Source organism: Apis mellifera, linkage group LG2 (genome assembly GCF_003254395.2).
Source record: "Apis mellifera strain DH4 linkage group LG2, Amel_HAv3.1, whole genome shotgun sequence".
Classification (NCBI taxonomy): Eukaryota; Metazoa; Arthropoda; class Insecta; order Hymenoptera; family Apidae; genus Apis; species Apis mellifera.
Genome location: NC_037639.1, coordinates 15260440 through 15286521, shown reverse-complemented (window position 1 = coordinate 15286521; position 26082 = coordinate 15260440). Strand labels below are relative to the sequence as shown.

The 26082-nt window shown below is 33.2% G+C and overlaps 4 protein-coding genes across 9 annotated transcripts; 1 reads left to right on the top strand and 3 right to left on the bottom strand.

The window, feature by feature from the left end:
• Nucleotides 1–8346: 8346 nt before the first annotated feature.
• LOC724986 (protein NRDE2 homolog) lies at nucleotides 8347–26033 on the top strand. Of its 2 annotated transcripts, XM_026446451.1 has the most exons (11): nucleotides 8347–8486; nucleotides 21887–21943; nucleotides 22017–22633; nucleotides 23025–23388; nucleotides 23492–23638; nucleotides 23714–23982; nucleotides 24090–24418; nucleotides 24491–25031; nucleotides 25112–25258; nucleotides 25348–25523; nucleotides 25612–26033. In XM_026446451.1, exons 1-11 carry the CDS (start codon nucleotides 8429–8431, stop codon nucleotides 25862–25864), a joined length of 2958 nt encoding a protein of 985 aa, XP_026302236.1. In that variant the 5' UTR covers nucleotides 8347–8428; the 3' UTR covers nucleotides 25865–26033. The 2 variants fall into 2 exon arrangements, with proteins under 2 accessions (XP_026302236.1, XP_026302237.1); XM_026446452.1 differs by lacking the exon at nucleotides 8347–8486 and having other exon boundaries at nucleotides 21871–21943.
• Nucleotides 9298–11041, bottom strand: LOC100578614 (tctex1 domain-containing protein 1). The gene is made up of 4 exons (XM_003251222.4): nucleotides 10678–11041; nucleotides 10508–10591; nucleotides 10168–10364; nucleotides 9298–9881 (listed from the first exon to the last, which is right to left on the bottom strand). Exons 1-4 carry the CDS (start codon nucleotides 10801–10803, stop codon nucleotides 9716–9718), a joined length of 573 nt encoding a protein of 190 aa, XP_003251270.1. The 5' UTR covers nucleotides 10804–11041; the 3' UTR covers nucleotides 9298–9715.
• LOC724734 (hemicentin-1) lies at nucleotides 12935–18419 on the bottom strand. Of its 2 annotated transcripts, none has more exons than XM_006568788.2 (6): nucleotides 17415–18419; nucleotides 16886–17046; nucleotides 15698–15908; nucleotides 15060–15210; nucleotides 14834–14862; nucleotides 12935–14311 (listed from the first exon to the last, which is right to left on the bottom strand). In XM_006568788.2, the coding sequence occupies exons 1-6, from the start codon at nucleotides 17500–17502 to the stop codon at nucleotides 14211–14213; spliced, it is 741 nt and encodes a 246-aa protein (XP_006568851.1). In that variant the 5' UTR covers nucleotides 17503–18419; the 3' UTR covers nucleotides 12935–14210. The 2 variants fall into 2 exon arrangements, with proteins under 2 accessions (XP_006568851.1, XP_001120626.2); XM_001120626.4 differs by having other exon boundaries at nucleotides 13675–14311; nucleotides 14717–14862.
• Nucleotides 18683–21662, bottom strand: LOC551891 (molybdenum cofactor biosynthesis protein 1). Of its 4 annotated transcripts, none has more exons than XM_006568787.3 (7): nucleotides 21307–21662; nucleotides 21078–21195; nucleotides 20851–21000; nucleotides 20529–20755; nucleotides 20231–20455; nucleotides 19908–20142; nucleotides 18683–19553 (listed from the first exon to the last, which is right to left on the bottom strand). In XM_006568787.3, the coding sequence occupies exons 1-7, from the start codon at nucleotides 21394–21396 to the stop codon at nucleotides 18967–18969; spliced, it is 1632 nt and encodes a 543-aa protein (XP_006568850.1). In that variant the 5' UTR covers nucleotides 21397–21662; the 3' UTR covers nucleotides 18683–18966. The 4 variants fall into 4 exon arrangements, with proteins under 4 accessions (XP_006568850.1, XP_006568849.1, XP_026302238.1 ...); XM_006568786.3 differs by having other exon boundaries at nucleotides 20851–21018; nucleotides 21307–21656; XM_026446453.1 differs by having other exon boundaries at nucleotides 20851–21018; nucleotides 21078–21224; nucleotides 21307–21652.
• Nucleotides 26034–26082: the final 49 nt, after the last annotated feature.

Genomic DNA, 26082 nt, shown 5'->3' with positions numbered 1-26082 from the left:
ACACGCACACGCACACGCACACGCACACGCACACGCACACGCACACGCACACGCACACGCACACGCACACGCACACGCACACACACACACACACACACACACACACACACACACACACACACACACACACACACACACACACAATTCTCTCTCTCTCTCTCTCTCTCTCTCTCTCTCTCTCTCTCTTTCTCGTCCCCGCCGTAAAGGCTGATCCTCCGAGATCAACGAGATCCTGCGGCCACCTACGATCATTGTTCAGACCAACGGCCATTCCGGGTCAATCCTTCCACGGGTCCCCGTGGAAAAGCTGCCTTTGCGAGACCTCATCCTCCACCTCCTCCTCCTCCTCCTCCTCCTCCTACTCCTCGCCCTACTCCTCTCCCCTTGCCCAGATGACGAACGACACGCTGACTCCCGTAAATTTTCAAACTTCCTCTTCCTGCATTATGTATAGCCGTAGTCCAAGTAGCGTTTTCAAAGCTTGGAAAAGCAAGCAATCGCCACGGATCGCCAGAGATTGAAAACCGAGCTTTTTGCCGACACACGCCACTGATTTATATACGGGGGATCGAGAAAGGGGAGGGGGGAGGAGGTGATCCATCTTGTGCTTGTCCCCCCTCCCCCCCAACGAAAAAAAGATTTCGCAACAATCCTTGCGTGGACGAGGATATAGGCGACGGAGCTCGTGATAAGATCGATGAAAAGGTGAAAATATCAGGTTTTATTATCTTTGTTGTATTTTACGATTCGATTCGTATATTTGCGTTTCTTGTTAATTTCTGCTCGACGTCTGTCCGATTTTAGGCTGATTTTAAAATTAATTTGTAGTTGATAAAAATAAGCGAGCATAAGTGATAATAAAAATTAAGATGAAAGGAAAAAGATTTCGTCGATGTGCAACGTATCATTCCAGATTTAGAAAATTTTCTTTGTTATTATATTTTATAATCATTCGAGTCGAGTGTTCCATTGCTCGATTTGCACAGAAAATTAAGCAAGTTGTGCGATTAAGTGAGCATAAACTTCGTACCGAATACATAAAATCATCGCGAGATGATGAAATGAAGCCAGAAACAATGTCGCGATTCTAAAATTGGCGATATGACGAATGGTAACCTCAGATGGTAAAGTAGAATAAATAAAAAAAAAAAAAAAAAGACGGGGGACAAACTTGTATAATTATCTCGATTAAAAAGCAATTTTTCATTCCCCTCGAATCCCGTAGAAAAAATTGAAACTGTCTTGTCGAAAGAAGAACGGGTAAATCACGGTTGGGGACCGATATCATTATGCGTTCCCATTCGTAGAAAATTCGTCAAAAGAAGCAATTGGCGAAATGGAAGTTGACGGGAAATCAAATTGAGTGGATCGTAGCGTTTCTTCGCCCGATGCTTCGTTTAAACGAATATTTATATTCGCTCGTCATCGAGTATCAATTTCTCTGTGTGCGTTTATTTTTTTTTACTAGATAAAAAAAAAAAAAAAAACAAAAGCGAGGATAGAAATTCGAATGTTCGGATCGATCGAAACCCGGACAAAGGGGTGCCGATCGTTCTTTCTACCCTCCTAGTTAAAATTAGCGAAACCTGTATTCGCACCACGGTATTAACTTGTCCGAACGATTTTTCAAACGATTCTCGATTCAACCGCTATTTGACATAAGCCCAAGTATTAATATAATCAATATCCGGTTGCCAGGTATCGTTACTAGCGGCCTCGGGTTACGCTCGATAAAACCAATATAACAACTATCTACTAACTTTTATACTTTCTCACCTGTATAATATAGCGTGAGGTGTGGAGGGTTCGATTAAAAAATTGCACGTCGTCCAAGCGGGATGATGCTCGCGTGAAAAATCGATAATCCTGTAAATCGGGACGAGACGAAAAAAAAAAAAAATGGCGAGAAGCTCGTGATACTCGATAATACTTTACGCGAACGCATTGGTTAATACGCGAGAATTAACGAGCGATCGATAAATTAGGCCGCGTCGAAAATAATATGTTAATAGAAGAATGTGATAAACGGATCCGATGGAGATACGTTTCTTTCGTCAAGATTTCAAAATTTGCCTTAAAACGGTGTCCTCCAATTTTCCGTATCGCGTGTATTTGGGTCAAAAGTGGGCGGGTTAATCGAGGAAAAGCTCTACGCGATGCTTTGCATAAAAAGGAGGCATAATTTTTTGCGCTGGATAAACTTTTTTTTTTTTTCGCATCGAGAATTTCGACGCATCTCACTGTAAACCTTTCTCCGCGAAAAAGTTGCTCATTTACGTAAATACGTGCAATAATATCTTTCTCATTACGAAATGCGAACGATACTTGATCGTAAGTATGCGATAATTACTGTAAAAATTACTCGGCTTGACAATTTATTATAATGTTCGCGAAATTTGTAAATAGTTTATTCGGAGAAATTCTTCGTATGGAAATTTTTTATTATTATCGATCGCTGAAGTCCATTAAAGTTAACAAAAGATAATATTATCTGAGAAGATTGCCGTTTTTCAGCCCACATTTATAATTTTATATCTTTAACATACTTAACCTGGCAGAATCCGATCCCAAGGGTGATATATTCCAGAGATACGGCTGACTCAACGACAATCAACATCATTTTAACTCGAGAAATTTTCCTCTAACTTAAGAGTTTCGCGAATCAGGCACTGACCGCGATATTATTGATTATTATCATGCCCCAGAAATCCTCCCAATTGAAAAGATTCTCTGAGGGCACGAGCTTCACTTGTAAAGAAAGTCTCATTGCTAACAGGTTATACTTTGATTACTGCTGGATTCAACAAATAGTTTTCTTCTAAGACCACATCGTGCTCTGACACAGTGATGGGGACGATTTAATAGTTAAAAATAAAAAATTGAAATTATGAATAAAGCTTCAATAATTCAAAACGTAATAATAAACGTAATGACAGTTGAGGTTATATAAAAAACGGATCGATTATAATAATTACGAATAAGTTTTATTTAAATATTTTAATAAGTAATCATTTAACGTAACTTTATTCGAAATTTTAACTAGTTACTTTTTCAATGTAGGCAAATACTGTCGAACACGATAACATTGCGAGAGATCTCTTACAAACTCGCGTAGTGCACTTGTAACCACTTGTACTAAAGTCTACTCATCTTTAAGAAATATACCACTCGTTACGACATCTGTTGAGCATTTTACAAACATCCATCTATTAGCTTCCATCAGCATTATAATACTACGAACGCTATATTTATCGAGTGCAACGTTTTTCCTTCGCATTCTATTCCGAGCTTTTCTTTAGTTTCGTTTTTTATTCATTTTTCCCGTAGATATTATCGTTTATTAGGAAAGTAAGAAACTTTGGTGAAATTTGATAATGAAAATACAGTGGATCGATGCAGTGGACCGTATACCACACTAATAATAGAAAACAATCGAGTTAAAAGCAACGAAGAAACAGACATAAATTGCCACGCGGACCACCACCACTTACTTTTTATTTTTATTTAAATTCTATTTCTTCTCAAAAGAGCGCAGCAAGAAATTATACGAGCAAAGGGCTCTACAAAGGGTTCGCGTGACCCTATTATTCATCGCGATAAGAAGTGCACCGGTAGTGGTTTTCGAATTATTAGAAATTCTCACGAAAGGCGTAAAAAGAAAATGAAATAGAATTCAGTTGCGAACGACACTAATTACCCCGTTTTTTCTTCTTTTTTTTTTATCAAAATATTATTTTATTTTACAACACGCGTTTCACGGATATATACTTCAATTAAAGAAGCATCGCGTAATTTTAATCTATAATAACGTACCTATCCTTTTTAAATGGGAATTCGGTGTAACGATCGAACATCGTCGAAGCGAAATTAGGCAGAAACCCGTTAACCCTGTTTGCGTTAAAGATCAACGAGGCAGCGCTTCGCGTTCGCCTCTTTAATTTATCATAACAAGTAAACTGACTCCACACTGAAAAGGGATATTAGCCTCGTTCATTTAGCGATCTTCTTTGATCCAGTTTTATTTACAGAAAAACTTTGAATCTTCGGTCGAAGAAAATCTCTTTTTTTTTTTTCAACCGAGATTCGATTCTTTATATTTTATACACTTTAGATATTCATAGTGGACGATCGATCCACAGTGAAAGATGAAAGCTTGGAGTCCAGTATTGCTTCCGATATACTATTCAATTTTCTTTCTTTGTGGCTTAAAATTATACGGTTTAATTGTTCAGTCACTATTGATCGAAATATCAGTTTGTTCATTTTGAATGAAAAAAAGATGAAAAGGATCGAAGGAATCGTACCAGATGCGCATCCAAACTGAACCTAAATTATTTAACGAAATTTTCCTTGGCACTTAGCGAAATTCGCATTACCGGTTCTGAGTAGCAAGCAGCAATGACATATCTCGACCTTTAATATAAACATCAACAACGTGTACGTGTTTAATATTTCGCTATGTTCCCCGCAAAATAGCCGTTGCATATAGAATTACGCAGTAATATTTGTGAAGCACGATTATCAAATAGATCATGGAATTTCGTTTTTCCTGAATTTTTGCAACAAGATTTTTGAGATAAAAATTAATGGAAATTAATCGAAAAGAAATTTTATTAAAAATCTTACTTTGAAGAATTGCAATTAAACGGTTAATAAAAAATGACAAACGAGAAATTTTCCTTCTTTTTTTTATTCTTTTATATTATTACGATCGTTGCGACACAATTTAAAGAAAAACGTATAATAAAGCGATTTCAAAAAAATTTTCTTAACACATTGACGATAGGCTCTAATAAGCATATAATCTGAATTCCTACGTGTTTTTTCAATTATTAAATTAATTGATATGTGTAATATTTTATTAAAAATCAATGGGCATATTCGAAGATACTTCTAGTAACAAATTTTTTTTAGTTTTGATATGCTTTCAAAAACTATTTCTCTGATGGAGAGATACTAAGCAAAATTTACAAATATATCGTGTCAAAAAATTCAATGCCACTATCAGAAATATTATTTTCACTCTTGGTATCACTTGTCACATCTGACAATAAATTGATCTTCTATTTTCAATTTGCCTTCTCGTTACTAGATAAAAATTTTTTCGAAAAATTTTTAAACTATCGAAAACGGTTTCTTATTATTCAAGCACGCAATGTAAAAACGTATTCATTTTATTTAACATTTTTTATAAGATGCTCTTTAATATAACGGAGCGAAAAGAGAAAAGATTGACGAGACCGTTTTTCAAGAATTCGTCAAATTCGAATTGATTAATCGTATATCGTTCATTGGTGGAAAGAAGTCTCGCAAGATGGCACAAGAGGACCACTTATCCCCACTTCAGACGCGTTTGTTGACAATCTTGACATCACACATTGCATACTAATAGAAGAATTATAACTTGAATATTCAAAATCGATAATTATCTAAGATTGAAATATTTTCGAAACTAATTATTTCGATATAATATACCTATAATATGTCTACTTTATTCGTATACGAACAATTATTATCTTAATTACGAAATTAAATTAATATTACAAATTGTTTATGAAATATTATGAAAAATAAAATAATTTTTATCGAAATGTTAGAATATTTTGAATTCTAAGCTAATACATCGAAGTTTAGATATAAAGCGACGTTTTAGATTAATATACGAGACAAATACTATGGTAGAAACAAGCAGTACTGTTTACTGTTGGAAAGAAGTCTAGCTGGACAAGGGCAAGAGAGGTCGCTAGGACTGCCTATCCCCACTTAAACGCTTTGTTGACAATTCTGACACTACATACTAGGAGAGCTATATTTTGAATACTCAAAATCGTAAAAATTATTTTCATTTATGAAGCTGAAATATTTTCGAAACTATTAATTATTTTAATAATACGTTTAGCTTATTGTATATACAATTATCTTAATTTATAAATTAAACTATCGTTACAAATTGTAATTAACCTATTATGAGAAATAAAAAAAATTTTACATCGATAAGTTAAAATATTCTGGATTAATATATGTGACGAATATCGTGATAGAAATATGCGTATGAAAATAAATATTTCCTTTCATATTAACCCAATCAAACCCACCTTTCTTTCGCGAAATTTCTTTCCAGTGTGAACAGTAAAGAATTGAAAGTTCGATAACTCGATATAATCGGATCTATATTAATCTCCGGCATTTCTATCAATTGTGCCCAATATGTTTTCCAATCCCGGCGCGATACAACGACGAAGGATCGTTGAAATTGAATCCTCCCGTTTAAGATCCGTGGCTTCCAAGGAAAAGTGAGCTCGCGTGCCGTGACCGATAACGCTAAGCTTGGAGGCTTAGCTTAAAGGAAATAAAGATAAATGAGGGCGTTTCGTGCGGGACAAATTGAAAGTGGAGAGATGCCTCCGTATATCAGTATTTGTTCCCGCGCATCGCGAATAAGCATCGCGAGGACTATTTTTTTTTTCCAATTAAAAAGGGGGGCAACGGAATTTCGTTAAAAAAAATCCCCTCCCCGGTCAGAGTGACTTGCAGAGTTTCATCCTTCATAGCGTGTATCGCTTTTTCTCTCGTCTTATCGGTGACGAAAAAATCCTGTGTCGATACTATATTCGACACAATGGGAGGTTTACAATAGAAGGTTTCGATGTCCATTGTACGTGCACAACGAACGAAAAAGATCAAACATTTCTTTCGATCGATCTTCCTTTTGTAAAGACACGTTCGACGCGAGACAAGTAAGATAGAGGAAACGTTTCTTCCTAAAAATATCCGATCGGATCTGGTGAGTTATATACCAAATAAAATCCGAAAAATTTGCGAATCTCTTTGCAAGTAAAAACTTATCGATCCGTGACAAAGACGGATCGCGCATGAAAAGAAAGAAGGAGACGCGTGACCGTAATGGTCCTCGTAGATATTCCGCCACGATAATTTCCATCCTAATAGATCCAGTTATTATATTTTCATTCGGTCCTCTTTCATTTTCGAATTGTTTCGCGCGAAGAAAGAAAATAGAGATATAAGAGAATTGTAGCGTGGAAAAATGCTTCGTCGAAATTCGAATCGAAAGAGAAGGATAGAATTATCCGAAAATCGCGGTATTCGAAATCCCAATCGATCGGATGATTATCCGACGAGCGATCAGCAGTTTCGAGTTTCGTTCAAAACAACGATCGCGGTAAAACGATAAACGGGCACTTATCCCCCCGTTTTATCCGTCAATTTCACCGTTGCGATAACGATGCATGCGCTTTTCCAAGATAAATTTCTCTCCTTCTTCTTCTTCTTCTTCTCGATTCAAAAATGTGAATCGATCGCGTGAAAGGAGTGTAATCGAATCGCGTTCACAACTTCGATCAAATCGCCCATTTCCTTCGTATTGACCGCTGTCAGTCTCCGGCGATATTAGATTATAAACACGTAACACGATTTTGAATCGGTCGGTAACTATATTCCAAGTTCTTCTTCGGTGGCTCGGCCGATCTTCACGAACCGATAACTCGATCAACACCTCGCCATTCTCGTCAACGGTAGGTCTCGTTCGGCAACGATGACAATTCTATCGGTTCATAAAAGGAAGGGAATAAATAAAAAGGTCAGAGAAAATTTTTTTTTTTTTTTTTAATCAGAAAAGTTTAATCATGTTTTCGTTCGAAGCCCGTGATGAATCCGACATTGCAAGGAACAAAAATTTTTCCCGCGGGGCGAGGGAGAAATGCGCGCTTTCGAAAACTCGCGACGCGTAGCGCAACGACTGTCCGTCGTTTCTCGCCGCTTTCGACACCGACCTACGTGTCGGGGATAATTTACATGGAAATGAGAATCTGCATTGATTTTACGTCGAAGCCAGTAACAGAGCCACGCTTCGGTGATAGATTGTCCCGCTACCTGGCGTCGATCAAGTTTTCTTCGCTGTCGAAAACCAGAAGGCGGTCGGAATTCCCCCCACCCCTCCGCTCCTCGCCCCACCACTCGCTCGCAGCCACAGGCTGCCTCCTGCCGTCACCGTCCAAACTTCTTCCACGAATGTAAGTGTCTCTCCTCGTGCGTGCGCCGATCCGCCGAAGCGTCGAAACACGCGCCGTTCCCCTTCCTTTTTTCTCTCTCTCTCTCTCTGTCTCTCGTATCATCGTTTTGGCGCGAGATATCGTTCCAAGTTTTCGACGTTGCAAAACAGAAAGGGAGGATGGAGATTTGGACGTAAATGAAACGAAACGCGGCTGCGAATAAATCTTCTTTTTCTCCCTCCCTCCCCTTCTTTCTTCTTATTCCACTTTTTTTTCCAGGAAAACGACATCGAAAGGAAAAGCAATTTCAACCCCCCTCCTCCCCCCCCGGCCCAGATGCAACCGCATAAATCTTAGAGCCGTAACGCCCAAAGAAACAACGCGTCGTTCTGGTTGAGCAACGGTTATATCAACGACTTATGGAAATCGTGGGGAGGAAAAAAAACACGACATATTCGCCGATAATCGGATATTTCGGTGAGTCGCCGAATATATTTTTCTTCTCTCGCCGAAACGAACGCAGAGTTGCGCGTTGCAGGGAGACACTGGCCCCGAAATTGCGCCATTAATTTAAACCGAACGACGACGCGCCACGCGTCCCCCCTCCCCTCCCCTCCCCACTCCTCCTTCCCGTAATTTTCAGCAGAGTCATTAGAGCGCCGCTTGTATTTCTTCTAATCGCATCACGGGAGAATAAAGTCCATCTAAAAATTGTATCGGCAACGCTGCAGATCGATATTCGCGAACTCGTTCGCGAACATTGTTCCAATGTTTACATAGAGGCAACCGCGCCGTTACTACACTTCGTCTTACGAAACGGAACGACACGTGGTGATATATATTTTCATTTTCGTTTCCGTCCCGCCCCCTCTTAACCCTTCCCCTTCTTCTCGTCTCGACTCGACTCATGAATCATCCGATAAGACGAAGAGAATACGGAATGCGACCTTCGATCCCCCCTCCTCCGATCCTACGATGGGAGACGAGAGACAAAGCCGCCTCTCCCCTTCCCTCCCGTCCTTCTTCTCCCTTCGTCGAACGGATCGTGAAATCGCGGCTTCGATGTTCCAATAAGTCCGCGAATATCTATAAAAATGTCGGACATGTTCCCGAAACTTTAAATCGGCCGGCTATTATTCCGATGAGGGGAATGGGCGAAAGTTTCTCGATAAATCATCGTGAAAAACCGAACGGGGACGGCCGAAGGTAAGGAAAGGAGGGGGGAGGGGGAGGGGAGGGAAGAGAAAAGGGCGGAGTTGTAAAACTAATAAATATTAATACCGCGCTGTTACTTTATAATCGATCGAAGGAAACCTTTATTTTTTTTTTCCTCTCTTTCTTTCTTTCTTTCTTCCTTCCTTTCTTTTTTCTCGTTCGATATACAATTTTCGAAATTATTTATTACGTAATATTTTTTTATATTCGAGCAATAAAGAGAAAAAGAATTTGTCCTGTCAGACGCGCGATCGCAAAAAAAGCCGAAACAAATTTGACGCTCGTGTATTCGTATGTGTATTCGCGTAAAAGTCGCGATATATATATATATATATATATATATATATATATTTTCGCTATTATGTAATCTGGTGTCGGATGATATCACGTCCAGGAGTTACGAAAAAAAAAAAAAAAAGGAATTAGCTTGAAATTGTAACGCGTATCGAGCATATTGCGTCCGCGCGATTTAACCGGAGAACGATGAATTTTTACTCGTAATATATGGCGAATACACAACACCAAGCGTAAATATGGTTGTTTTCAAAAACGTAGTACGAATAATTGTCTCGTTCCACGTCCCAAAGGCATTGAAAACCCGCGTGTAAACTTTGATCGAAACGTTGAACTATCGTCGCCTGCACCACTAGCTTGTACCTTGTAAACAAAAGAGAACAAACGAGTTATCAAATCCACCGTCAATTATCAATAATAATTAATTTCTTGACTTGAAACAACTCGCGTCTATCATGCTCTCGTATCGAGAAAAAAAAGCGGGAAGGCGATTTTACGAAGAAATTTACGAGAGAGAGAGAGAGAGAGAGAGAGAGAGAGAGAGAGAGAGAGAGAGAGAGAGAGAGAGAGAGAGAGAGAGAGAGAGAATCGTTTGGCATTTCGCTTATAACTCGTGAAAAAATATGGACGAGAGCAGAGCGTTTACTACCTATCGTAATCCTTTTTGAGGAGCGCGTTTTGCAACTCGTTGTCGATCTCGCAGCACAATTTGGCCATGATGTTTGGATGATAGGCCGTCACCGTCGACAATTTACTCTCCATCGTGTCCCTCACCATGTTATCGACCACCTCTATGTTGAAGGGATTAAATGATTCGAGCCGATAGGTATTCTGATACTTGGGAACCTGAGCGTATTTCATCGAAATACATCGGTGTCAATTAACCTGTATCACTTGTCCCTCGTTTCGATACAATACGAATTTTCGAGGAATACTTCGTAGACGTTAGCTCGGTATCCTCTTTCTTAACCTTAATACCTTTTACGTACCTTCATCCGATCTGTACGTTTATGGAAAAACACTCGACTCACCGAATTCATACCGGAATTCTTCGAACCTAACCTCTTTTTGCCCTGAAGAGGAGGATGTATAAACGTTGTTAAATCGACGATGAACAATCGGATTGATAATTCTTACCGGGGCTCGCCCTTCGATTTACCTCGTTAAATTGCACACCTCTTAAAGCACTAATAGGTTTTTGCAAATTAGGATTTGAAACTTTTAAACTTTTCGCGGAGCGAATTTCTTGGTTGGTTTGCTTCGCTTGTTGTTGTTGTTGACTCATCGTTGGAAAATATGGTTTAAAAACACGAGATTCGAGATTACAAAAAATTCACAACAAAAAAAATTGTATGTATATATATCATAGAAGATGAAGTTAGGCTTTAGTAAACGAAACTAAAGAGAAACGATATTCTACCATTTGTTTCGGAGATTGTCACATTCGCCACGCGCCACTTTTGGCGCTTCGCTATTCATTTGCTTTCTCTCTTCGATTCGTTGATCCGTCGTATCACAGTATATATATATATATATATATATATATATATATATATATATATATATATATAACTATAGTAAATATAATTTTCTATAGTTTCGAACTATAGATGCGATTCACGTTTCGAGAAAAGATGGTCGTTTTCTCGATCGAAAAAAATTGGAATAACAGGAGATGGAGATTCGCGTATTGCAGGGGACAAAACAAACAATACGGCGCGCAACTCTTAATTTATATTGAATGTAAGAAGCTTAGCGAGGAAAAGAGACGTCGAAAGCAAGTCTTCGAGAAATCACCGTCTATTTATATTCTATTTCAATTTTCCTCGTCTTATGCTTTTTAAACAAGGATTATCGAGATGACGAATCAGAAAAGGAAACGAGAAACGTTCTTTGTCTTTCTTCACTAGCTTTTTTTTCTCTTTCTTCTCTATAATATATATATATATATATATATATATATAATATATATATATATATATAATATACGATATTACGACGATCGTTTCCGAGAATTATTTCTCTCTTCAATTGCGATTCCCGACCGATCGACCAATTACTTATTCCAAAATAATATCACCGCTTGTCGAATACGAAGAGCAAGAAGGAAAAGCATCGAAGAGATACGTAGAATAGGATGAGAATTACTATCAGAGCGTAATAAATTCGCGATCGACGCGAATCTTGGAATAAAAAAAAAAAAAAGAAAAAAGAAGAAAAAAGAAAAGTTGGAAATTACAGTGATTGATCGCGTCGCGTTACTCAACTCTTCGCAAATCGAGTCGAAAAAAGGAAGAAACTCTTTTTCTCTTTGATCGTTACGATGCATCGCCGATCAATCGTGAAAATTATTCGAGACTCAAAGTGATAAGAAAGATAAGTATACAGACCTCTATCCTTCTTAAAGGAAAATCCGTCGATTCGATCCTTGGGATGGGAGTGGTGTGAACTTCGATTTTTCATTCGATAAGGTAAAATTCGTAGTTGATTTACGCCAACGGGCATTATAGCGACGATCTCTTACGGAGAGAAGAGTTGAAGGGGGCTCAAGTAAGAGCGACTCCTCTCTATAAAAACCGATATTTGCGTGTACGCTGCGTCCCTCGTATAATTCAACTTGCATTCCCTCCTCGCTGTTACGTGACACCCATCGTTGATCCCATTCCCAATGAAAACTATAGTATTGTCGACAATGGGGACAGAGGCCGGAGGAGGCGGGGAGGGGGGGGAGGAGAGGAGGCAAAAGGAAGGACTCTAAGGATAAGAAGACGGAGAAAAATGGCTGGTTGTTATCGATTTTCTAGAAAACTTAACTGTAAACGCGCAAGTTTCCACCGCTCCCTCTCTCCCCCCGCTTCAATCTCAACTACGTTCGATTGGTAAATAGTTGTGTATATATATATATATATATATATATATATATGAAATTTTTTGATCGATCGATATAATTCGTAATCCTTTCCTGTGACTGGTAACGCTCTGCAAATTACCATCAATTCGCAATCACTCGAGACGATTCTTCGAATAGGAAGGAAACTCGATCCTATTCCTTTCCGTGGCAAATTTACCAAAATTACTCGGCTCGACCGTTATCGACCGACGGCTCACGGATGCCAACGCTTCGCTTCGAGGGCTTAACTCCCGTATATATATATATATATATATATATATATATATATATATATATATATAAAATATTATATATATATATATTATATATATTATATATATTATATATATTATATATTATATTATATATATATATATATATATATATATATATATATATATAAAACAAACGATATTCGGAATCTCGTTAAAGTTCAAGTTCGCTTAATACGCGGATAAGTAAGGATCGTTCGCTCGCTTCAAACATTCATCTTTTAAAGTCGTACGATTAACGTTCTTTTTTTTTCTTTTTTTTTTTTACCACGGAAAGATTATAAATCAAACGAAACGCGTTCTCGAGTATCTTTCGATCGATTTTCGATCCTTTTTCTTTCCTCTTAACTCTTAACCAACGAATTTAATTTCTCGCTCTGAAATTAAGAAGGAATCATTTTCACAGAAAAAGGGAAAATTGTAAAATTATTTGCATCCGTTTTGACGAGAGATTTTAATCCATTCGACTGAATCTTACCTTTCGAAATCCTAACCTAACATAGATAAAAAAAAAAAAGAAAGCGTAAACAGCAACAGTGTTGGCGATTCTTGGCGAGAGGAGCAAACGTGAGGATCTTCCGAACGAATTTACATGTGCCCAACAGACCCCCCCGATTTGCATAAAATGAAACCTGCAGCATCCCTCCCTTCCTCTCCCAAAGAGAAATCCGGCTGCGTGCCGGACTTCGGAACCCCATCCCTTCCCCATTATCGGAAAACGTGGCCCGGATTTAATGCGTGTAAGCGCCGGTTAATCGTGCACTGCCAATGCGTTACACGAAAATTAACTTAAAATTGAAAAGAACCAATTTCGCACGAGCGCCGCCACGCTTCGCTTCCATTCGTCGCGTTGAAGGAGAAAGGAGAAAAGAGTGGGGATGGGCGAACGAAGGGAGGGGGAAGGAGGAAGGCGGGACAATGGAGGGGGAAAGAGCGGCAACTCGCGACTGGGCTGCCTTAGCGCCCGCGAGTGTGACGAACGAACGAAATGAAGTCGATATAACAGATGTCATCGTTATCTATTTCAAAACAAACATTTCTTGTTCCTCTTATTTCTCTTTTCTCTTTTCTTTCTTCTTTCTTCTTTCTTCTTTCTCTTTTCTCGTACACATATACGAATATCGCGAAATATTTATTATTATTCTATAAGAATATTACAGTCAGTGTGGTTAGAACACATACACATGTTCGATACATGTCGAAATCGTTGGCGCGACGCGAATCATCATCTTTTTTCGATTTCGTTCGAAAAATTCGGTTCGCGCGAAGATAAACGTCGAAGCTCATAAATCACGGGGATCTCTCTCTCTCTCTCTCTCTCTCTCTCTCTCTCTCTCTCTCTCTCTCTCTCTCTCTCTCTCTCTCTCTCTCTCTCTCTCTGTCTCTGTCTCTGTCTCTGTCTCTGTCTCTGTCTCTGTCTCTGTCTCTCTTCCCCCTCCCTGATGCGCGTCGTTGATTCGTCGATCGGGTGACGACGATTTTTGATGGGGAAACAGGCACGGACAACGAAGAAATTCGTCCGTTTATCGTTCACCGGAATATCGTGCCCATTAGAAGAACCAGGCTGAACAAAATCACCCTCCTGTTGATGTTCCCGGTTCCACCGTGCTGCATAGCCGCAGGATGTTCGCCTGAAAGAAAGAAAAACCGTGTTCGTGTTCTTTATCCGTCCGGAGCTAAGAAGAAAGAGGGAAAAAAAATTGTTATCGATTTTAAAGTGAAATTTTCATAACGAATCTTCCGATTTACAATTTCGAGAAAATTATTTTTTTTTTTTTTTGAATCGAACTCGTAAACTTTCTTCCTCCACTATTTTTTTTTTTTTCTCTTTTCCTTTCAATTTTATATATAAAATGGATAAACTGGAATCGACAAGAATCTTTCGAGAAATATTTTTAAAATATCTCGAAACGCTCGAACAATTCGACGGAAGAAAAAAAGTAGGTTCTTCATCCCCCCCCCCCCCTCTCCTCTCCCTTCTCTGGAACTCTTCGTTGGTAATAAAAGAGTCGTATGCTCTATTATTTTATTCTCACCGTTCAACACGTGCACCATCACATTCGCAGCGACCTTGCTCGACACGCACGTGTAATTACCACTATCGTCATGCTGGGCGCGCGTTATTAGCAGCTTGCTAGTGGTCCCGTTCTTACCTTTCTCCGTTTCCAGGGAAACGCCACCCCTGTCAAAAGTAAAGACATTATTAAGGACGAATTCCGATAAAACCGATCGGATATCGGATCGACGCCTTTTATCCCCCCCCCCCTTTTCTTTTTTCTCGAAAGGAAAACGATTTGTAGCGATCCCTTTTCTTCCTCTTAAATCGAGTAGAAAAAAAAAAAATAATAATAATAATAAGAAAGACGGAAACACACACACCTTGGACCATCGAAATCGATCATGGCACCGGCATGGTACCAAGTCACGTTGCTCGGAGAGATATCTTGCACGTCCACGATACACGTCAAACTGATCGTGCTTCCCTTTTTCACGTACACTTCCTCGGGCCCCGTGATCTTTGCCTGCACATCTGGTGTCAGCAACGCGAATGATGATGAAAAGCGAAAAAAAAAAAAAGAAAGAAAGAAAAAATAAGAGGTTTCAATATATACGGTGCTGTATATATCCGTCCGGGCGGATAGAAATTCACGACAAGATCTCTGACCGAAACTTCGAGCCGAGATACAGTGAATAAAGAATCGATGAATAAAAGATGTTTGCGAGTAGGTGAAATTTATTCATAACTGTTTCGTCATTTTGGCCGGCAACTAGGATAAGTTGAAGCGAAAAAGGGAAAAAAAAAAAAAATAATAACGAAAGATAACACGTACGAATATACACTTGTTGTAGAGAGAACGAGATTCAAGATATTTATTACGATAAGATTGGAATGGGACGGTAAGTGCTGCGTTTTTTCTAACGAACGGACGAGTTGCCATTTCGAATATAAAAGATTTTCCGCGGAGAATAATAACATCCGTTTCTGGGATAGGGGAAAGGGACACACAGAAACTCACCCAAAACTTTCAAAGTAATCGCCCTATATATCTTGGGCTCTGCATTAACTTGACACTCGTAAATGCCATCGTCCCGTGGTTGAACGTAATCTATTCGCAGATTCCAGTCGTCGTGGTCCGGATTGCCGACTATCTTAAATCTTGCGTCGCTCGTGTAAGTCACCGACATGGACGTTAAGATGTGCAAGTCCCTTTTTCGAATCCAAGACACCTGGGACAAATTCCGAATGAGACATGGAAATATTTCGCCGCCCGCTAACTGCCCGTGATAACCGAACACTCGTTTCGCAATCTATCTATCCTGTGAAATATGCACGGGATAGTTAACGATCGCCATATTTCTCTTTGCTGTGTTTTTCTCTTTTTTTTTTTTCAATTTTACAAAATTTTAACAATCCCAGAATTAATCACGATTAATCTCTTTGAAACCGAAATCTCTCCTCGTGTACGTGAAGCGAATTGAAATTATCGGGGAAAGATTAATTCTTTTAATTAACCGCGAAATCAAGTTTGAAAGGAAAAACATTTGTAATGTAACGCGATATATATCGTTGGCCAAGTAAAGTAAAGGAAATTACGTTAGAAATAATTTCACGTGAGAATTTTGCGTGTTTCGCGGCGGTAATACCGTGTCTTAATTAACGATAAAAACAAATTGAAGATTTACGCGAAGAAACGAACGAGATACCGTTATGTTTCGTTCCATTTTTCTGATCCCCTCCGAGAGATCGAGAATTTCTCATCACGTTGCAATTTACGATTACTGAAATTTCTACGACAGAAAAAGCAACGTATCTTCTAAATTTCTAATATATAGTCGTAGCTTGTAATCATGGTTGTAAAAAGTTATATTTTTTAACTATGGCATTATCGAATAACACAAGGGATATCTTAATTCACCAATTCGCAGTAATGTACAAGTTCTTGAAATAATTCACTTCTTATTATTATACAATAAAATATATAATTATGAAAAATTATATAATTCTCATATACAATACGAATGGAAATATATCACGCACAATAATCGTAAGTGGCGCAACGTGACCTCATTGATATCCAACTGAACGTGTTGTAATAAAATAACGTTGTTTTATTCAAGTTCGTCTCGTTATTGTTTCAAAAGTTTGTAACATAATTGCGAAGCGTGCAAAGCGACACTACTATTCAAAGAAACGTGAAACTCACTGTTCTATTCCCCAGATTTTTAACACGACACAACAGCACAACAGTTTGTCCCACAACAGCGGTCACTTTTTGGGGCGAGTCTTTATAAAAATACGTCCTCTTCGCACCTCGTTGCGACCGTTCGCCTTTATCCGTTTTTTCCCCATCGAATCGTTGCACCGCTAGAATTCAAGTATCACGCTTGAATCATAGCAAAAATTTCATTTATTAGTCTCTACATCCTTTAAATCCATCCGAATTATATCCGAAACAGCCCAAGGATTAAAGCGGCGAAGAACATTTTCCATTTCTTTTTTTTTTTTTTTCCAATTTCAGTTTTGCCGATAAAAGATATTTTACCGATCCGTTAAACGTAACACCAACACGTGGCACAAAATTTCAGTAAAGGATATATTGAAAAAATGAAAATAAAATTTGCTAATTTGTTCGATCGAAAATCTATTAACGATCATACTATTAATTCACACTAATGAATTCGATTAACGAGAATCAAAATTTTTCAAATTGTACACTTTGAGATTAATTGTACCTAAAGTCCGATGATCGGATGGCGGTTCTGCGTGTAACAGGTATCCGATTCCAAGCAATATAAGGGCCATGCCATGGAATGGTGCCATTTTTTTACGTATGAAATTCTTTCATCTTCATTCGTTGTTCTTCCCGTTTCTTTCAAATTCTAACAAATCTTCAAAAATTATTGATGATCTCTCGATCATCTCTCGATCATTATAATTTTTCGTCCTCCACCTCCCGAATAACTTCTTCGAAATAGTCATGTAAATGATATTTTAACTTTTTACAAATAATATAAATAAAATAAATTTTCACTCGCATAAATCATAAATATTTTAATTCCGTCGCGAAATAATAATTATATTTAATATGTAATTTTATATAATAATTTGTAATTTTATACAATTTTACACGATTTCGTTCAATCTTTATCATTGAAATAATAGAAATCTCGATCGACAAAAAAGAAAAAATCAAAAAATAAAATTGCACATATTTTTCAATGAAGAAATAAATTTTATTTCAAAGAAACTTGTTATCTTCGTACAACAAATAGGTCTTATTCATAGAAAAAGAAGTGATATTCAATATTCTTGTACTTATTTAAAAAATAATGTAAAATGAAAAATATATGAAAAATTTATTAATTTAATTAATTTTTGACAATCATTGGAAATATAATGAAACACCTTCGAGAACAGCGCGCTTCGATAGCGTTTTCAATACTGAAAGCTACTCCTATTCGAGGGAAGGAAAAGGTTAAAATCAGGATGCAGTGGCGCCTCGCGATGTTTCTAATATTTGCGATTGCGCCAACGACTTAATCCACTTTTATAACATTTTTTACGATACATCTATTTGTTCTTAATTGCACTTTAATTATTCTTAGGATTTTGTATTTTTTATCAAGATTAAAATTAAATATATTCAAAAATTTTTTATCATTATTAATTTTCGAAAGTTTAAAGAAATAAAAGAAATGATATTTAATTAAAATTGTTCTAAATTAAAGATGAAAATATTAGATTATAATAATTTTTTATATTTTAATAATTCAACAATTGTTTAATAAAATTAATATTCAATGAAATCAAAGAAATATCGTATTATTTGTTATATATATATATATATATATATATATGTATATATATATATATATATATATATACATATATATATATATATATATATATATATTAATTCAGTAATAAAATATAGTATGAATATCATTATTTTTTATGCTTTCAGGTACATAAATTACATAAATATAATATATAATTTTTTATATATAATTTATATTTTAATATATAATTTTTTATATATAATAGAAAACATAATTAAAATATATATTATAAAATTCATATATTTTAATAATTCTTTTACCAATAATAATCATGTAAAATTATGTATAATTATATGTAAACTATATATAATTCAATGGATATTGAGCAAAATAAATTGTATAATTATTTAAATCCTTATTGATTATATATAGATACAAAATTTATATATTATATTATATTATGCATGTTATGCGTGTATAATAATACACTATTAAAATAAAATATTTATTTTCTAAAAAAATCACCCTTTGTACCACCAGTTTTTGAAATTAATTCGATATCGGTTATTTTTATATATTGTGGGGAAGTTGCATATTTACACATATCATAAATTGTTAAAGCCGCAATACTTACGGCTGTTAAAGCTTCCATTTCTACACCTGTTTTTCCAGTGCATCTAATTTCTGCCGTGATTTCTATGCGATGTAATTTTTCGTTTAAATGTAAGGATACATTTGCATAAGATAATGGAAGTGGATGACATAAAGGTATCAAATCAGAAGTACGTTTCGCTGCTATGATACCTGCCAATTGTGCCACAGATAATACATCGCCCTTTTTTATATTATTCTCAACAATCAATTTGCTTATATTTGAATTAACTTGTACAATTCCCTTTGCTATTGCGATTCGTTTAGTTTCATTTTTCGAATCTACATCTACCATGCTTGCTTTGCCACTTTGATCTACATGTGATAATGAGGAAAATACTCTTATATTTATATCATTTTTAAATCGAAGTCCCATGTAATCCATTATATATCGTCTTGTTATATCTTTATAACTTTTAAGATGAATATGTTTCTTTTTAACTGTAAGCACAAACAAATAAAATTAAGCTTATGATCTCTTTAAAATTTTATCATTGATTATAAACAATGATTCGAGCGATAACGTTTGTGCTTCTTTTTAAAATATTAATACATTATTTTATATTAATTTACAATTTTTATAATATTATATTAATTATTATATTATATTAATTAACCCCCAATTAAAATCATTGGCCTGTTTTCCATGCGGGATAGATTGAACATTCCTGAAACATATGTATTATCAAAAAGATATAAACGTTATCGCCTGATAAAAAGCTTAATGTTTTATTATACAAAATAAGCTTATATAATCCTATCTTAATTATATAAATTATAAATAAAACTTAATACCCGCATGCTGCTTTTTTTTACGTTGCACCGCTTGTCCGATCATTTCTTTCAAAATGTCATTAGATACTCCACTACGTAATGCATCTCGAAGAGATATTTCTCCCTTTCCCTCAAACAAACAAACTTTTAAATTTCCATCTGCCGTTATTCTTAATCTATTACATGAATTACAAAAATGATCACTCATCGATGTAATAAATCCAATTTGTCCTGTAAATCCAGGTACATGATATGCCTAAAAAAAAAATTAATTTTTAATAAAATATATAAAAAAATATAATATATAAATTAAATTGTTCAATGAAATTTTTTAAATTATATACTTTAGATGTATCATTGTACTTATTTGGAAGACGTTGAAGATTAGGATATATATCTCTAATAAATTTTTTCATAGTCTCGAAGGAAACCATTTTATTCTGATTCCATTTATTTCCTTGAAAAGGCATATATTCAATAAAACGTATATCAATTGGACGATTTTTTGTTAAATTAACAAAATCAATTATCTCATCGTCATTGAAACCTTTCATTATAACACAGTTCACCTATAATAAATATTATATATAATTATATTATTATACTAATATAATCATATAAATTCATTTAATTGTTTCACACCTTTACTGGATTATAACCTAATTGAATAGCTAGATCAATTGCAGCCATAACTTTAGACCATCCCTTTCTACGGGTAAATTGTTCAAAACGATTTTCTTGTAAAGTATCTAAAGAAATATTTATTGCATCTAATCCAGCTTTTTGAAGAAATGGTAACTGACGTGTTAATGTTAATCCATTAGTAGTAATTGCAACTTGTTTTAAATTAGATAACTGTTTCAAACCAGCTATAATAATTATATTATTTATTGGATAAGATCTCAACATATATATATATATATATATATATATATCATATAACTATACATATAAAATAATTTACCAATAATATCCACAATATCTTTTCTGACAGTTGGTTCACCACCAGTTAAGCGTATTTTATTTATACCTTCATTTACAAATAAATCAGCTATTTTAATTATTTCATCTGTTCTCAAAATACCATCATTCTTTGTCAACTTAATTCCTTCTGCTGGCATACAATATAAGCCTATAATATATGTAACATATCACAAAATTATTTTGATTAAAATTATAAATATTACTTACATCGAAGATTACAACGTTCGGTAATCGAAATTCGTAAATATGTATGACGTCTTCCAAATGAATCTGTGAGTATATCATTGTCATGCGTATTATTTAAATGATCTCTGAATTGTTGTATCTAAATAAAATATAATTTTTGTAAATTTTCTGCAATAGATGTCACGCAATAAATTGTACAGTTTTTATAAATATTATTTAGAAATAATGTTTTCGATACAGAAAAACTTACTCTACGTGAAACATATGGTGAAACAAATGATTCAGTAGATGAATACACAACACCAAAAAACGATTTCGTAATATTAATTTTTCGAAACATTTAACGTAATTAATAAAAACTAATATGATTTATGATTTCTATATTTAATAGAATAATTTTTATATAAAAAATAAAAAAATTATATAATTCAAGATTTCTCAAGATGGACGACGTATTTATGTTATCTCTTTTATCGTTTTGTTCAGACTGTATTTATATACGTTCTAAAATAGTTATCAGCCGAACAATTAAAACCATTTTTCATCCTTGAATTTAACAAAACCTTTTTTACCGCGATAACTAACATTAATCTTATAATATTCAAATTTTTTTTGCCGCGTATTTATTTCAACCAATCATCAAACGCTTTATATAAGTATTGTATAAATTTTCTGAAATATATATATATATATTTATAGTACACTAATTTTACAGTATTATTAAATTGTTTTAAAGCAGATGATGTGTTTAACCTATTAAGAAATAAAATGTTGTTTATTTAATTAACCATTAATAATATAAATTTTATAAAATATGTCTTTATTTCCAGCTTATTCCGAAGAAAATAAATCTACAACATCCAATGAATCAAACAATTTTTTAAAAGGTTATTAAAATTCATCGTAAATCAATATCAATTATAAAATAATTTATAATACAATATTTATTTCTAATTACAGAAAATGACTCAACCAGTTGGTTATACAATTCCAGTTGTTTAGAACAAATTTCATCTAATAATTTTATTAATGTCTCTTCAGATTCTTCAGATGAAACTTTTTATTTGCATAAAGAAGAAACTTTATATACTACTACTATAAAAAAAGAAAAACTTACATTGGATGAAAAAAAACCATCTATACATATTAAAAGAAAAAAAAAAGATAAAAAAAAGAATACATATGAAAAATCAGAATATGAGAAAGATGTAAAAAATGTATATTTTGAAGATAAATATAAAGATAAGGGAAATTATGCTATTAAAACACTTTATTCTCGAATTAGACCATATTATAATATTAAAAAGAGTTCTCTTGGTTTTGTTTCTCACAAACAATTGAAAAAATATATTTATGAAAGATATTATGTAAAAAATATTGACTATATAGAAAAAAACAAGAAAAAAGATACCATTATTAAAAGAGAATCTATTACCAATTCATTTCAAGAAGAAGAGATCCCTTCATGGCACATCAAATTAGAAGAATTACAAAAAATGAAAACTAAACAATATAACGAAAAATTAACAAATAATCCAAATGATATTCAATTATGGTTTGAATATGTAGAATTTCAGGTATATCATATTTACATTTATAATATAATATATTTAATGTAACTTTAAGAAAACTATGTAATATATATACACATATATTATATTTATATATTAAAATATATGTGAAAAAAAACTAAAAAATTTAAAAACAAAAACATATTTTATAAAATTTTTCAAAAATTTGGATTTAAAAATACTTTAAATATATTAATTGCTTTTTTTAATTAAAAAATTTAACAATGTATATAATTTATATAGAAAATTCATTTATTTAAATAATAATAACAATAATAATCTATAAAATATATGTCAAATAAGTTTCATTAAAGTATAGTTTTATTATTTAAAGAATATTAAAATTTAATTTATTAAAACTTTTTTGTAGAATATATCACAAATATTTTTTTTCTAGGATACATTAGGATATTTTCAACAATATCAAACAACAAAAGATATTCATAGAGCAATAACATTAAAAAAGTTAGCTATTGTTGAAAAAGCTCTAGAAAAAAATTTAGAATCTACAATCTTATTAAAATTAAAGTTATCTCTTATGGGAGAACTTTTACCTGCTGATGAATTTTCAAAACAGCTTGAAACCTTTGTTAATAAAGATTCAGGAAATGTTACTTTATGGCAAGAATTTATTATGACTACCCAAGCTTCAGTAGCAATGTGTACAGTACCAAAAGTTTTAGATTTATATTCAAAATGCTTTTGTATTTTAAAACAAAAAGCTAGGACAAATCCTCGAATATATGATGAACGATTATTACGTATGTAAAAAATTATAAATTATTTCATTTCTCTAATAGATTATATAAAATAATAATTTCTAATTAATAATAATAAAATAAAATAATAATTTGTTATGAATAGAAATGATGTATTGGTGTTTAACATTTTTACGACATACTGGACTTTGGGAACAAATGTGGGAAACAATGCGTTTAAATCTCATTCTAAATCTTAATTTAGATAAAGACAGTTTATCTTTCAAAAAAACAATAGATGAAAAAAAATTAAGTAAGATATCTTATTTAATCCAAAATATATTATTTATATTCTATTTATTATTGTATTATTTTTATTAATTTATAGTTGGAATGGAAGAAGTAATATTAATGTCAAGATTACCATTAAATCAATTATGGCAAAGAACAGAGTCATTAAGAGAGAATTGTCATTGGATTAGCGTCAGTAAAAATGAATTAGATCTAGTTGGCGATTCTCGAAGATTTATTTTACCAGATGATGTTGCAGATTTTGTTCATCCAATACTTTCAAGAAATTTAAATTTTCGAATGGCAATTCATACATTACTCTTACTTAAAGTACCATTATTACCAACACGAGATTATATGTTAAAGGTATATTTAATTAGATATACAATTCCGAGTAATCTTTAATTCTAATAATTTTAATAATTATATTATGAACTAAATAATATTTTTTTTCAAATTTTATATATATTTAGACATTAACATTAGAGGAATTTGATTGGAGTGTAGAAACTTCAGAAATGTTGCTTCCATTTGCTTGCCCTATGGTAGGTGAAATGAGCGGATATAGCCAAAGAAAAGAATTATTAAATGGCATACTTGAAGGACATTTAACATCAGGTCCTCAATATCTTATGTTTCATCCTGCACAAGAATCATATTTAGATTTTATACGCGAAATATTTTTTACAATTGCTGAAAATTTACCTTCTTTGCAACGTACTAGTATATATGTTTGGTGGTTAAGATTTGAAAGATTACTTATCTTTCTTCAGAAAGATGATATATTAAAATATGATAATAAGTAAGACTCATTTTATATTATTTTATATATAAAAAAAAGTATATAAATATTTATTCTATATATTTTTTACAGACGAAAAAAATTAAAAACAACATTGAAGGAATTCTTGAAAAAAGATGAAAATAGAAATAATTTACATTTCTATAGAGAATATGCATTAATAGAAAAAGAAATGGGAAAATTTGATAATTGTGTAAATATTTTAGAAATGGCCATTAAATCACAAGATACATGTCCTTCTTTAATTTGTATTCCTGAAGAGAAATCAGCATTATTAAGTTTATATCGAACATTTATTGAAACTTTACTTAGTTTAGAAATTTATAAAGAAACACATAAAATATTAATATTAAATTTAATGAAACAAATCATACCAGAAACAAATGAAAATCAATTATTACAAGTAGAAAAATATTTAGAAAATTGTATACAAACTTTTTTACAAGAAGATTCTTTTGAGAATGAAGAAAATACATATTTTCTACCAAATTATAAATGTGATACGATTGTATGCTATGCATATTTATTATACATACAAGATCATGATATTAATAATATAACAAATATATTTAAAAACTGCATAAATCATTACAAGAACCAACATTATATACAAGTATTAAACTTTACTTTTTTATTAATAATAATATTAATAATAAAAATTTTTCTATATATTTAATATATTGTACATTACAGGAAATATTGCAAGAAAGTCAAATAGCACTTTTACAATTACACTGTAAACAAATTCAAAATGAAAGTCTTTTAAAAATAAAATTAGATGATATGCTAAATTTATACTCAAATAATTTTTTTGCTCTTTCAGTATTTGCATGTATTGAAGTAAGTATAATGATATTCAAAAAAATATAATTTTTTATAATATTACTTATAAATCATAATATCAAAAATCATAATATTTTATTCAACAGAGTGAATTGCCCATATGGAAAAGTAATAGTCGAATTACAAAACTTCAATTATGGAAAGCATTTGCTATGTGCTTAGCAAATCGAAAACGTATTCGTAAGTTACAAGAACTTAAAGATTATGTTAGTATGAATGCAGCAATTAATAAATTACTCTATTTTCATCAAACACTTGCAAAGTAGGTTTTTAAATAATTTATGCAAATTCATAATATAAAAAATTCACAAAAAAACATTTTAAAAAATAAAAAAATATTAAACTTACAGAATATCAACAATTAAAAATTGCCCCCTACTATGGAGATTATATATGCTTCTTCTTAGAGAATATAACTTATGTGAGAAAAAAGGAGAAGAAGTATATCACGAAAGTGTTGCATTATGTCCTTGGGCTAGAAGTATTTATATTGATGCAGCTGAAGTTGCACCTCAACTTCTTACACAAATTCAAGATATGATACGGGAAAAGGAATTAAGAATGCATGTTACGCCAGAAGAATTAGATGTTTTACGTGGTTAATTGTAATTATTGTAATATATGTACTTTTATAATTAATTTTAATATATAATTATTTGTTTAGTTAATAATTCATGTAAATAATATTTTTTTATGTATATATATATATATATAAAAATCTTATAAAAAAATACAGATTTTATTAAAAATATAAATTATATAATTATCTCAATTTGTAATATTTTTCCTAAAATTGAAAGTACTATATATTGATAAATACA